Source organism: Cicer arietinum, chromosome 6 (assembly GCF_000331145.2).
Source record: "Cicer arietinum cultivar CDC Frontier isolate Library 1 chromosome 6, Cicar.CDCFrontier_v2.0, whole genome shotgun sequence".
Taxonomy (NCBI): Eukaryota; Viridiplantae; Streptophyta; class Magnoliopsida; order Fabales; family Fabaceae; genus Cicer; species Cicer arietinum.
In genome coordinates this window covers 10,863,648-10,877,709 of record NC_021165.2, presented here as the reverse complement: position 1 = coordinate 10,877,709, position 14,062 = coordinate 10,863,648, and the positions used below count along the sequence as shown (strand labels likewise).

At 30.6% G+C, this 14,062-nt stretch overlaps 1 protein-coding gene across 1 annotated transcript; it reads left to right on the top strand.

Annotated features, from left to right (window-relative positions):
• Window positions 1-493: 493 nt before the first annotated feature.
• LOC101502373 (ATP-dependent DNA helicase Q-like 5) lies at window positions 494-8,073 on the top strand. The gene is made up of 19 exons (XM_004504420.4): window positions 494-1,625; window positions 1,816-1,869; window positions 2,037-2,149; window positions 2,270-2,482; window positions 2,576-2,654; window positions 2,943-2,996; window positions 3,094-3,168; window positions 3,312-3,365; window positions 3,822-3,866; window positions 3,953-4,047; window positions 4,119-4,248; window positions 4,846-4,944; window positions 5,161-5,216; window positions 5,478-5,580; window positions 6,125-6,253; window positions 6,554-6,723; window positions 6,935-6,959; window positions 7,069-7,184; window positions 7,470-8,073. The coding sequence occupies exons 1-19, from the start codon at window positions 588-590 to the stop codon at window positions 7,555-7,557; spliced, it is 2,736 nt and encodes a 911-aa protein (XP_004504477.1). The 5' UTR covers window positions 494-587; the 3' UTR covers window positions 7,558-8,073.
• The last annotated feature ends 5,989 nt before the right edge of the window (window positions 8,074-14,062 follow it).

Here is a 14,062-nt window from a genome sequence, read left to right as displayed (position 1 = left end):
ATAGGTAGAATAACATGCAAACAAGAATCTAAAACTAAAATTATGATTATGGAAGATTGGAAATCCAAATGGATTGGAGTGGAAGAAATTGAACTTACTCAAAAACAGGATATATAAGCCGGTTTTCTGTATCTCCATACCACTAAAAGATAAGTTAGCCAATTTTGAGACTGTGGGATATGTTGTCGAACACCATGCAATTTTCCTATATCACATGTAGCCACCAAATCTCTCCAGAAAACAAAATAATTTTTACACATAACACAGCCACATAATAAATTTAGAGAGACGACACTACAATATAAACAAAATAGATTGTGAGGTTGTTTTAATTAATTATAAAATATAATAGATTAATATTATTCATATAATTTTAATGAAGTATTGATATTATTCACTTTATCGTAAAAAAATATATTATTCACTTTATTAAAAAAAAAATCACCTAAAATTATGGGTTGAATTAGACGAGTTTGATGAAGCCCAGTGCTCAAACCCGAAAAGTCAAAAATAAATAAATATTTGGCGGGAACGTGTTGTATGAACCACCATTTTCCCTGTCTTCTTCTCCGACCCAACAACAAAAGATGGAGTCGAACTCAGATTCAGATTCCGACGGATCTCACGTCTCTACAACTCCTCCAAGACAGCCAAATCCACCGCCATTACCATTACCACCAAAACCACACCTTCCAATTTCCAACAAAAAATCAAAACCAAAATCCAAAACCAAAACCAAACCCTCAAAATCCAATAAAAACCCTCCCAAACCCCCCGAAACTATCCCCCAACAAGACCCTTTCCCTTTCCCACTCCCTTCCTTCCCTTTCCATATCCGACGACCGTCCGACGCCGCTTCATCTTCATCTTCCCACTCAATCGAAACCCTCCCCGCTGGATTCTTCTCCAAATCAATTTCCTTCTCCAAAATTCGAAAACCCTTACTCAATCTAGAATCTTCCGACAACGAACCTGTTCTTAATCCCCCCATAACCGCTAAATTCGCGAAGAAACACCCTAACTTGATAGGTTCCAGTGTTCCAATTCCGACGGTGAAGGTACTGAGAGGCACCGGAGAAGGTAATTTTGTGAAGTTGAATCTTAATGGTAAGAGGAAAAAGTTTTTGAACAAAGGGTGGAATAAAAATGGAAAATTTGGCAGTGGTAAAAGGTTTAGAAGAAATAGTAATAATTATAGTAGTAGAAGTAAACGCACGAAATTGGAAGATGAAGGGAATGATAATGAGGAAGATGATTTAGCTTCAGAGAATGCAAAGCAACAAGAGAAGCAAAAGGGTTGTGAAAATGACTGCAAAGTGTTGGAGGAGGCTGTGTTGGCAGCAAGAGATGAAGCTTCTGATGAGAATTTGGTGAAGTTGTTGAAATTGATTCATGGTTATGATTCTTTTCGAGAGGGGCAACTCGAGGCTATTAAGATGGTTCTTGCTGGCAAATCGACTATGCTTATTTTGCCGACTGGTGCTGGGAAGTCGTTGTGTTATCAGTTGAGTGCATTGATTTTGCCTGGGATTACACTTGTTGTTAGTCCATTGATAGCTTTGATGATTGATCAGCTTAGGCAATTGCCTCCTCTTATTAGTGGTGCTCTCCTTAGCAGTGCTCAGGTGTATTTTATAGTCTTTTTTATACTCTCTTCCTCGCAAATTAGTTTATCTGATAATATCTACAATTTTGTTTCTAAATTCTTACCATCAATCAAACAGTACTAAGATGAATTGTTGTTAATTATGTTTAATGACGGATGATTTAAATGCAAATCTTTCTCTTTTTTTTTTGTTTTGTTTATTATATTAGACGTTTGACGAATCATCTGAAACGCTCAACCAGCTTCGACAAGGCACAATAAAGGTGCGAATTTTGATAACTGAATTCAACTTAGGCTCAGATTTGCTTTTGCAGAAATGTGTTGCAATCATGCCTGATTGATTGCATAAATGAGACTGATGATTATTGTATCGATGATGATAGTACTCTTACGTACTTGAAGCTAATGTTTGCAATTCTAATTCATACAGGTGCTTTTTGTTTCACCGGAGCGGTTCTTGAATGAAGAGTTTCTATCTGTTATCTCTGCTGTGTCAGCCGTCTCACTCGTTGTTATTGACGAGGCGCATTGTATATCTGAATGGTGAGTGGATTGCAATGTTGTATTGGTGAAGCACATTCTTTCTGTTTGTTACTTTGGAGATCTCACTTTGTGTACTTCTGTTTCTGTTTCCTTGTTGATTAGATTTTAAATTTTTTACAGGTCTCACAATTTCCGACCTTCATTCATGAGACTTAGAGCATCACTACTTCATAACAGTCTTAATGTAGGTTCCGTTCTTGCAATGACAGCTACTGCTACAGCCATGACTTTAGATGCCATCATGTCTGCTTTAGAAATTCCTCGCACAAATCTTATTCAGAATGCACACTTAAGGGACAATTTGCGTTTGTCGGTGTCTTTAGTAAAAAATAGGCAAGTTAGATGCTTCCACTTTACTGCTTCAGACTGTATTCCCTTTTTCTCTCTCCTTATCTGAGTTTTGTTAAATGTATTCATCAATGATAGAATGAAAGACCTACTGGTTCTGATAAAGTCTTCTCCTTTTGCGGAAGTTAAAAGCATCATAGTATACTGCAAATTTCAGGTGTGTATATGGAGTTTTTTTTCTTTCAATTTTCAGGCACTGGGTCTCAGTGTTATGTGGTTTCATATATTCATCTGCATTATGTTCCATTGAATTCTCTTTTCTTGCCCACAGTATTTGAAATGTATAATATCACTTGCACAGAAAAGTTATTAAATTCTTTGTCTCAGGTTTAGTATATGATTAATTACTGAAGTTTGCAAGGAATGCTGAATTCTGCAGTGTGGATATGTCACATATTTCTGTACATGTGGAAATTGATTGTGCTTTCTTGTTTGTTTGTTTCAGTCCGAAACTGATCTAATTAGCAGATACTTGAATGATCACAGTATCTTAGCAAAGGTCAGTCTGACTTTTCTCTTTTTGATGTTGCATGGCATTATGTGTAACCCTTGACACTGAATGTTAACTCTTACAATTGATGTGAATCGTCATTTAGAGTTATCATAGTGGTATTTCTGCAAAGGAACGTGGTAACGTACAAGAGTTGTTTGGTTCAAACAAGATCAGAGTGGTGAGATTTGTTTTATTGTTCTAATTTATCAATTTTTTTATGCAAATATGCATTTTTGTATAATATTCTTCATCCTTTTTCTGTTTGGCGCTTCTAATACAACATTGCTAGGCCAACTGATACCTTGCAGTTCTTTTATGAAGGTTGTTGCAACTGTGGCATTTGGCATGGGACTAGATAAAAGTGATGTTGGAGCAGTAAGGCTAATAACATGTTTTATTTTCTGCATTAATTTGCATGAACTGGTTTCTGACAAAACAAGTTCTCTATGGTGGTATATTCAAAAGTGATTCACTGATTCTCATTAGGCTCTTGTTGCATTGTGACTTGGTTTTCTCTGTTCCTACGTTTTACACCTTTGTGATCGTGCTTTATCAGAAAAAATTGACTTTTCTCAAAATATTTTATTTATGGTTACAAATTTTAAAGTGCAAAATGGGGTAAATGGTTTTGAAGTATTGAGCTATTTATGTGGTCTATGTTCATGCAAATGTTCTGCCAGTTACATTTAACAGAAGGCTGTTTTTTGAGCACCACTCTGCAATCTGCACACACTTTTATCTTGTTTTTAACACTAATTTGTTTTGAAATATAAACGACCTTGAATGTTACAGTAATTCATATTGAAACTCCATTTTCATAACTGTGTTTAGGTAATTCATTACAGTTTACCCGAAAGTCTGGAAGAGTATGTACAGGTATATGATTTATTCTAAACTCTAGTAGTAGCATAGCATGATATTCTATCAAACATTTTGCTCATTAAACAGAATGGGCATTGTAGGAGATAGGACGTGCTGGAAGGGATGGGAGATTGTCCTATTGCCACCTATTTTATGATGATGAGATGTATTTCAAACTTCGTAGTCTAATGTACAGGTAACAATACGTTTTCTTTTGTTTTTCACTGTCAAAATGTTTTTCATTTAATGCAATTTTTTTATCCTCAGTGAAGGAGTAGATGAATATGCAGTGAATAAATTTCTGTCTGAAGTGTTTCCTACTGACAAAAACTCCTGTGGGAAAATCTGTTCGTTCGTCAAAGAATCTGCTTCACGCAGGTTTGATATGAAAGAAGAGGTCCTCTACTCAATACTATTATACATTTAAATATATGAACTTTGATAATTTAGATGAGTGATTTCCGGTTACAAAGTAGACGTCCATAAACATCATGTTCAAGAGTTATCCATGCTGATATATTGATGGTCAAGGGGTAAAAGTGAAAATTTATGATGGCCATCTCAGGTGCTCCAAAGATTTTGCATATAGTTAAACGAAGAGAAAATTATTAGCATGGTTATGTGTGGAGCATGCATGCTTTGACTACATTTTAGGCATGTTATGTTTGTACTTTGTAATTGATCCTTGTTTTGTTACAAAAATATGGTTTTTGGTTTATCTATCTTCTTTTTATGTTGTTGAAACCCGAGAGATCAAGATTAACTTGAGACCAATAAAGCTAAGATGCATTTTCTGAGAAATTATCACAATTTTATTTTATATGGACAACATTCTAGTTATTGGTGTCGGTCATTTAACCATTTATGTAACTAATGGATATGCACATGCTAGTTACAAAACTCGCTCTTGTGAGGAAATTCTAGATAATTATGTGTCATCTTTTCCAGACTAGGTCTACAAGTTAAAACTTTTCACCAATATTTCCTTTACTAGGTGATGCTCACAGTTTTGACACGCTTGGAGCTGGGCGATGTGCAGTACATACATTTACTTCCACAGACAAATGCTACTTGTGTTCTGAATTTTCATAAGGTGTGTGCAAACAGATCTTCAATTTCATGTAGAATATATCGTGCAAGATAAATTCAGTTACCTATCTATCAAACTATGTATTTAAACTACAGTATATATTACAGATTGGACATTTCAATCTCATAATTGTTAACTTTTTACTGAAAGTTAGAAAGATAAGTGCTGTTTGAGCAATTATTCAGTTGCTTATATTCTTAATTTTTGGCACTAATGCAGACTCCAGCTGTGTCCCTTGCCCAAAAGATTTCTGCTATTGCTGTAATTCTGAAAAGGTAATAATGAACATGTTATATTTCTTGGCTTTTCGTACAAACATTTTCTCTGAAATCAAATGGATGGTCACTGTGTTATTAGTTATTTTAATGTTGTCAACCTCGAGATGGAATCTGATCCAAATTTTCAGTTTCTACAAAGGGAAGGCATACCGGCTCATATATTTATGATTTCCTTATTATAATCACAAGATTAGCAGTTCAATTTTACTTATGCATATACATCTCTCATTTAACTGAACCATTGTTGTGCATTTTCAGATCTGAAAATAAGCATGGTCAACATATTTTTGATATTCCAACTGTGGCAAATGACATGGGAATCACACCAGTTGAATTAACAAATCAGTTGTATGAACTAAAGGTTTGGATTCGTGGATAACAGGATTTTTCTTCTTTTTGAGTTTGTATGTGGACATAACAAAATATGTCTTGAAAGTGCATGAGGCCTTTGTTTCTTCTGTGTTCAAAAGCAAATGAAGTGATAATATTGTAGCTCTACCTTTAGAACTTTAGCCATAAATACTTGCAGCATGATTTATGTCTTTATTGTTGCAATTATCTTATAACACTTTTCTGCATTTCCTTGTCTTGAATTTTTTTGGCATCATACGTATGAGTTTCATATAATCAAAACACTGAAGCTGTATGTTTTGTTTTAAACTGAATATGGTGTGTTTTGTGTCTGATGCGTTGATTTAGAGCCTTGTGGTGGGTGAGGGTTTTTGAAACTTTTTCATTTTGCACATAATTTATTTTCTTAATAAATATTTCTGTTTTTATTTTCTTGTTTGGGACCCTTGACTAATTTGGCCTAGCTCTGTCCTTGTGTGCGGTATTGGAAGCAATACAATTGTGGTCTGGTCTATGCAATCTAACCTTATTTATTATTTGTGAAAAATTCTCAGTTGAAGGGAGAAATAACTTATGAAATGAAGGACATGGCCTACTGTTATAGGATTCTTGAAGTCCCAGCAGACTTTTTTTCTCTATCGGCAGATATTACCCAATGGTTATCTGAAGTTGAAAGTTGTAAGGTAAGTAATTTATGATAAACGTTTGGGATATTTGTTCATTATGGTATTTATATTTATTCAGGAACTGAGTGTATCGTATGTAAAACGCTTTCCTTTAACGGAATCCAAAGATTGAAATTTAGTTATTATGATACTGTCTTGCATTTCTCTCAATCATCATAACTTTTAAGTCCCAACTCCTGAATTAGGAACTATTACTGGGCGGATAATTCATTTTAGATTATTTGTTGAGTTTTGTGCCCATTAAGTCAAAGTTTTGACTGATTGATTATTTTTCTCATTGTTCTGCTTTTTGTGTAGGTACGAAAAATGGATGCAATGTTTAACGCTGCATATTTTGCAGTAAATTTATGTGATAAGATGAACGGTTGCAGTAGTGCGGATCACACACCATGCCTACAAAGAATGATATTGGATTACTTTGCTGGAGTTGATAATACTGATTTCTGCACGAAAATTGGTCACAGCAGGTCCGTATTAAAGAACATATTTAATCTATGACTTCTAAAATGGCTTTTATAATCTTATAAATTCTGTTGGGTATTGAAAGTCGTAACATAGAATTGTCTTTCTAGTTTATGCCCCAATAAAGTTTTTGCAAGTATTTTGATGATAAGGATATACTTCTGCTATATGCTGCGATGATCTTGTACTAAACTTTCTTTTTATTTACATATGCAGTCCTTTCCTGCGAGCAGATATAAAGGTAAGTTATCACACAGGCAGGCATTTTGAGAATCTTTTATGAACTTGATACATATCATGTTTGGAAGAGGAAATTTTTGAAAATTACCTGTTCTTTTTGGGATTATCAGGTCTTTCTACAGAGCAATACACATGCTCGATTTACACCACGGGCTGTTGCGAGGGTAATGCACGGAATTGCAAGCCCAGCCTACCCTTATGCAACATGGGGTAAAACCCATTTCTGGTACGTGGAAATCCAAAATTTTGATTTCATGACCTTAAATACTTGGTGTGAAATAAATTGGGTGACTTAGTATTACGGTTTTGTGCTTTAGCTTTGATAGAATTGTGTACCCTTACACCAATATGAATAACTATACCTTTGCCAGATTTGATATTTCATAAGATTTTGGTTTTGTTTGGGAAACAAAAGGAGGAAACTCTAGTGAGCAGTTTCCATTCCTTTCATTTTTTACTCCTCCTATTTTGTTTCAGACAAATGTTTAATGAACCTTATTGTGGATTGCAGGGGAAGGTATACCAAGATAAACTTTAAGGTGGTAATGGAAGCAGCAAAGGAAGAACTTAAAAATTTTATTGGAAAAGATATGCTCTAATGATTTATGGTTGATTTTACCATCAACCAAATTTGCACCGAGGCCCTTACTGGTGAAGATGTTTGTGCATTGAGTTGGGGAAGGAGGGTGCTCAATTTTCATGACCTGTGCAGTTGTTTCGCGCCATGTTATCATTGTAAAAATTGTGGCGCCAGCACACGTCTGTCACCTTAGGCTGAGACAGAAGCGAAAGGAAATTGAATCTCTGCCTCACTATCTGTGCAACCTAGATGGAAGGAATCAAGGATTTACAATGTTTATTTCTGATTTTTTGTTGTTATCTCCTTGTCCTAGAGAGTAATCCCTCAGGTCAAAAGGAAAAAAGTTGATGAACTCAACTTTAAGGTTTTCCTCTTATTTTTCTCCTATGTAGAGTAATGAATGATGCTATTTATTAACAGACTCACATGTATAGTGCATTAGTATTTTTATCATGGGTAAAATATATGTTTTACTTGTGTTGAAAGTGTTTGATTCTAAAGTTGAAAAAAATTAGTACTTATTGTCCTGTCTTACTATCATTAAGTCTTCTGAATCTCCTCACTTGTTAGTTGTGTTTAGCTCTCCTTTCTCGTTTATCATATAAAAGTATAGTATGGACAAAAGGAAACAAAAAATTGAAGCATAGCAGTAGTAGCTTTATCTTAAGCAACATTATCTTTCTTTTTTTCCTTTTACAATTCTTAAGATCATGATCATCTTCAACAACCTTCTCAACAAAGCGCATGAGTAATATAAAGAACTAGCAGCAACTTATTCAGTTTCACATATAGAAAGAGTCACAATGGGCTGTTTATTTGGAACTCCAAGTAAAATCAAAGCCATCCATGTAAAGTATAATTACACCTAAGTTCTTTTACCATTAATATCACTTCTAAATTATTTTTTCGAGTTCCCGACTTTAAGTGGTTTTATATTTGAGGAAAAATAATTTTCTTAGTGATTTAAAAATTAGTTTTTATCCATGTGTATGTACTTAGTTCTTAACTTTTTTTAAATCTACAAGCTCTTTCTAAATCTGAACACTTTTGTCTTCATGCATACTAAAAAGTTTAATCATTCATAATAATTTTTAAATTAAAGAATAATTGGAGTTTTTTTAGGCATAGAAAATAGTAGTTTCAGTTAAATATGTATTTAATTAGTCCTTATAAAATCTCGATTATTCAAATTTAATTCTTAAAAGCAATTTACACTATTAATCTACAATGTTGAAAATTTTATAAAAGTTGATACTTTTAATTCTTCAAAATAGTCCATATATAAAGTAAAACAGGAACTAAACATAACATATTCGTAAGTTTAAAGCTACTCAAAATATATTTAAATCTAATAATTATATTATTATATTGTATATACTTATAAACTGATTTTTTAAAAACTAATATATATATATATATATATATATATATATAACAATACTATTAATTTTTAAATCATAATTTGTTTTTTAATTTGAACAAATTCGATGAATTGCGGGTTTAATAAGAACAAGACGAAATAAAGACAAGATTGAGTTGGCCTAAAGATGAGTCGTTAAATATTAATACTTAAATTTTAAAAAATAAAAACAAACATAAAATAACTCATAGCAAGTCACTTATGGTTACCGGCCAATCTATTCAACAATAGTAATTCATGACATTGTTTCACAAACCTAAGTTACTAAATTAGTGATCTTAATGGTAAATATTTTTAGACAAAGTGAATGCGTAATAACATAAAATAATCATTTGTTGTTAAAGAGACGGGACAAGTGACCAAATGTGTAATTCGAATCCGGTCATTTTTCTACTTTGTCTCTCTCTCTTTTCTTTATTTTTGTGTCCCTTTTTTTTTATTGGACCAAGACGAGTTCACGAGATAGATTGGTTCCTGCAAACTCTTAATGCTAAAACAAATATAGCCGTTGGACAAAGTGGTAGATTTTGATCAAAATGTATGGATGCCGAATTTTAAAATTTTAATTAATAAATTAAATGTAATATTGTATAGAAGTATTTTAATTTGAAAATATAAAATTTAAGCGCATTAAAAATTGCAAATACAATTATAGAGGGAGGAGAAATTAGACTGAGAAATTGCATAAATTTAAAAGTGATTAAACTATAAGTGTAGTATATTGGTTAGATTCTTTTTTTTAAGGGAAAAAATTGAACCAACCAAAAAATCAGTTTAGTTGAACATTTAAAATTTTCTATGACATTCAAACCAAAATGATGAAGAATATATTGATTTTGTATATTTTTGACAGATCAATACAATACATTTTTAAACTCTTAAATTTTTAAGACAATACTTTTAAAAATACTAAATTTTTATACTAACAATATTTTTTTTAAAGATAATACTAATGATATAATTTGAAATAAAATATAATAATTTGTCCCAACAAAACTCAGCCAATAACTTATTAGCACTATTGTACATCTTAACTTAACTACATTTAGTTATCTATCCTAGTTAGGCAATTGGATTCATAGGCAATTAGATTCACTTAGAAGTTAGTTACTTAGTTAATTCATATAATGGATGCTTGTGAGTTTTTTTATTAAAATATTTCTTTTTATTTATTTATTTTTTGAAATGCTCTAATTTAAAAATTATTTTCTCAAATGCTTTACTTTTTTTGTTTTCAAGTAGGAGGTCGTTTTTCGAGAAAGCGACCACATGAAGACGATTTTTTTTAAACTCAATAGAATATCATTTTTTGGGAAAACGACTTCTAACTGAGTAATATTTTTTTTGGTTATATTTTAATATTTTATTATTATTAGAGTTATTAGTTTAATTATTTAAAAAATAAAAATACTAATAATAAATAAAAATAAAATATATTAATAAATTTTTTATTTTAATTATTATTATTATATTAAAAATTATTATAATTAAAATGATTAAATAAAAATAATTAAATTATATTATAAATTTCAAAAAAAAAAAATAAATGATAATAAAAATTAAATAATAATAACAATTAAATGAAAAGAAATTTATATTAATAACATGAAAATGAAACGAAATACATTAAATTAATGATAAAAAAATATCACATTTGAGAAGAAAAAAAAACATCAAATTTATATCAATGATGTCCACCTAAATGACCCCCAGTCCCACATCTAGGATGTCATCGAACTCGTCTAACGCTCTGAACAAGATACGGTTCTTCTGGTTCATCCTCATTTTGATCATTTTTGTCAATGTAAGTTGTAAATGGATTAGAACCGTTGTCACATGCTTCCATTAAATTTTGAGATTGTTGATTATACATCATAAGTCGATTCATGAGTTGTGCACTGAGTTCCAAACAAATTATAGAGAAGCCCACGAGACAGTGTTCCAAGAGACAGTCATAGGGTGGATAGTTTTGATCAGAGCAACCATACTTTCATGGTGTACGAGACAGTGATTCTAAGAGAATGACGACCAATTGGTCATTTCAGTGTAAACCTTTCTAACAAGTGGTGCGATTGTGGAAAATATCAAACTAAATATATGCTTTGTTCCCATGTGATAGCAACACGTTATGACAAAAAAAATATAATTATTGGAGCCTTATACCTGATGTGTATAAGGTGAAAACGACACTAAAAGTCTACCATGAAGCGTTCTAACTCATACCAAACAAATGATATTGGCCACAATATAAAAGTGTCAAGGTGTGTTACAATCCACTAATGTGGATAGTCAATAAATGTCGTCAAAATTGTAAACACATTAGAACAAAAATGAACACTACATTGTCCAAACGTTGCTGACACATCTACTCAAATTTGATATATTTAGTTTTTTAATTTTAATTTATTTTTTTTGAAATTTATAATATAATATAATTATTTTTACTTAATCATTTTAATTATAATAATTTTTAATTATAATTATAATAATTATTTATTATAATAATAATAATTAAAATATAAAATTTATTAATGTATTTTATTTTAATTTATTATTAGTATTTTTATTTTTTAAATAATTAAATTAATAACTCTAATAATAAATAAATATTAAAATATAACAAATAAAAAAATTGATTCAGTTAAAAGTCGCTTCCACAAAAACGGCCTTCTATTCACTTTAAAAAAAAATCGCCTTAAGGTGGTGATTCCTCAAGACCGACCTCTTATTTAAAAAAAATGTAGAGCGTTTGAAAAAATAAATAAATAAAAAGAAATATTTTAATAAAAAACTCGATGCTTGTACATAACCGATTTTGTTCATCCAGGAATATTCAGAAGCTCATTTTATTCACATTGAGTGAATCATCTTATGGTCTAATACCAGAGAAATATTTCATCTCCGTTTCTTGCGTTTCTTCACATTTCTCTTTAATGGAGGACGATTACGATTCTGATTCTTCATTTGCTTATTCCTCTCCGCGACACATATGGTAGTCTTTTAAGGATACTGAGTTGATATATATTCGATAAATCTTAATTGAATAGTTTGTCAATATGTGAGTTCATTAATTTTTTATTTTGATTGTCTTCTCAGTTTATCTTAAATTTTTGGGCGATGAATTATGGATGTTTTAATGTTAGTTTCCATATTTTCAGTACACCTGTTAGTTACATATTTTAGTTTCTTTAAATTGTCTTTATTTTTATACTTTTTACATTGTTTTTGTGAACTTTTAATTAATAATTAATTATTTTACATAAATATTTGGTGGGCCAATCCACCAACTTTCCATAAAATAGATGTGGTCAGTTTTTCTATAGACAAACGAATGACATAGCAGAACGGATTGATCTATTATATAATTTTTAGAGATATATTTATTTATTAGTAGTGAATATCGGACAAAAAAATATGTAAATGAGAAATTTATTATTTAACAATAAAATTATAAAGAATTGGGTTAAAAATATAAAAAAAAAAAGAATTAAAATAAGAATAGCAATTTTACCTATTATTTTTGAAGGATTTTTTATTATAAAAAAAGGCAAAATAGGTCATGTATTAGAAAGTAAGTCCAGTAGCACAAGGTATGCTAAGTAAGAAACATTGAAACAAATTTACCTAATTTTATCTTGTGAGTTTTTCTTTCTTTTTATGGGGGAATGGTGGTTGGGAGATAAATGGGGCAAAGGTAAAGAAGAAAGAAAGCCAACTTGTTTTTTCCCTTCTTTCACAAAATATTTGTTTGTCTCTATGCCAATTTGTGTCCGTTGGCATTTGGCACACTATGGCATGGCAGATGACTAACTGAGTGATGGCCCCATGCAACTCTATGTCTTAAAAGTGACATTGTACCATGTGATTTATTTCAAACTTTACCCACTTTCCGTCTTTGCTGTAAATCGATCTCTCATGTTTTTTAAAATGTCTATTTAAACTACACAAATTACTTGAAAATACACAATCAAATGTGTAAAATTTAGTTATTTTTTAAGTATACTTCCGAAATCCGAACTCATATAGGAAATAGTCTTACTATATGCTACCTAATTTCATTAAGGAAAATGTTTAGGGCACTAGAAAAATATTTATAAGTATATAAAAATTACATAATAAAAAATGTCAATTTGAGGAATTTAATATTTTTGTTCTTCTTAAATTTTAAATTTATAAATTATTATAATTAAACATGTACAAAAGATGATGACTTTTTTTTTTACCTTCGTACTTATGATATTTAAATCAAGTTCAAACTTTCCTTATGATATTTAAATTATCATAAATAATTCATTCTGTATTACATATTTTTTTATAAGATATTTTCAGTCCACTTTTTACTTTGTTTTGATTAAAATATATATAAATTCCGTCGAATTTACTTGAAATGACACAATGCTAATGTTTAATATATTGGCCCCAAGAAAACAATAAAATAAAATTATGAAACTGTCCGTATCATATATCACAATTACCATGTATTTACTTTGATTGAAGCAGCATGGCCACGTGAAAAGGTCAGAAAAACCTCCATTATCATATATACTTTCACTTCAGGAGTATCACATATCCTTTATGCTCTTATTAATCTTCCACCGTCCACGTGTCCGTTATCACCCCATTAAACAATATTTTGATATTTGAACATGAAATTCTCACTATAATTATTATAAATATATACATCCCAAAATATATCTTCTACTAATAATTTTAACAACTAATTGATCAACCAAAAAATATATCCAAAAACTAAATTAGTTAATTAAAAATTCATTTGAGAACTAATATAACTAAAAAAACATTTATTATATATCTACAATGTCACAACTTCTCACACATTTAAAACCAGAATATCAACAGAGTTGGATCTATACTTCTATAACATAGTAAATTTTTATTTAAATTTCTACTAAAAAGATATTTAAATTTTATTTTTGACAGACGATATAAAAAACCAAAATTGTAGTGTAGCCTATGTTATTTATCTAATCTACTAGATCTAGTATAACCGTTAAAAAGGACAACCATAAAACTTTAACCCCTTATATTTCTTCTCTTTGGAGATAGGGACAGTAGAATAGTACACTAGTAGTATTATTAATAA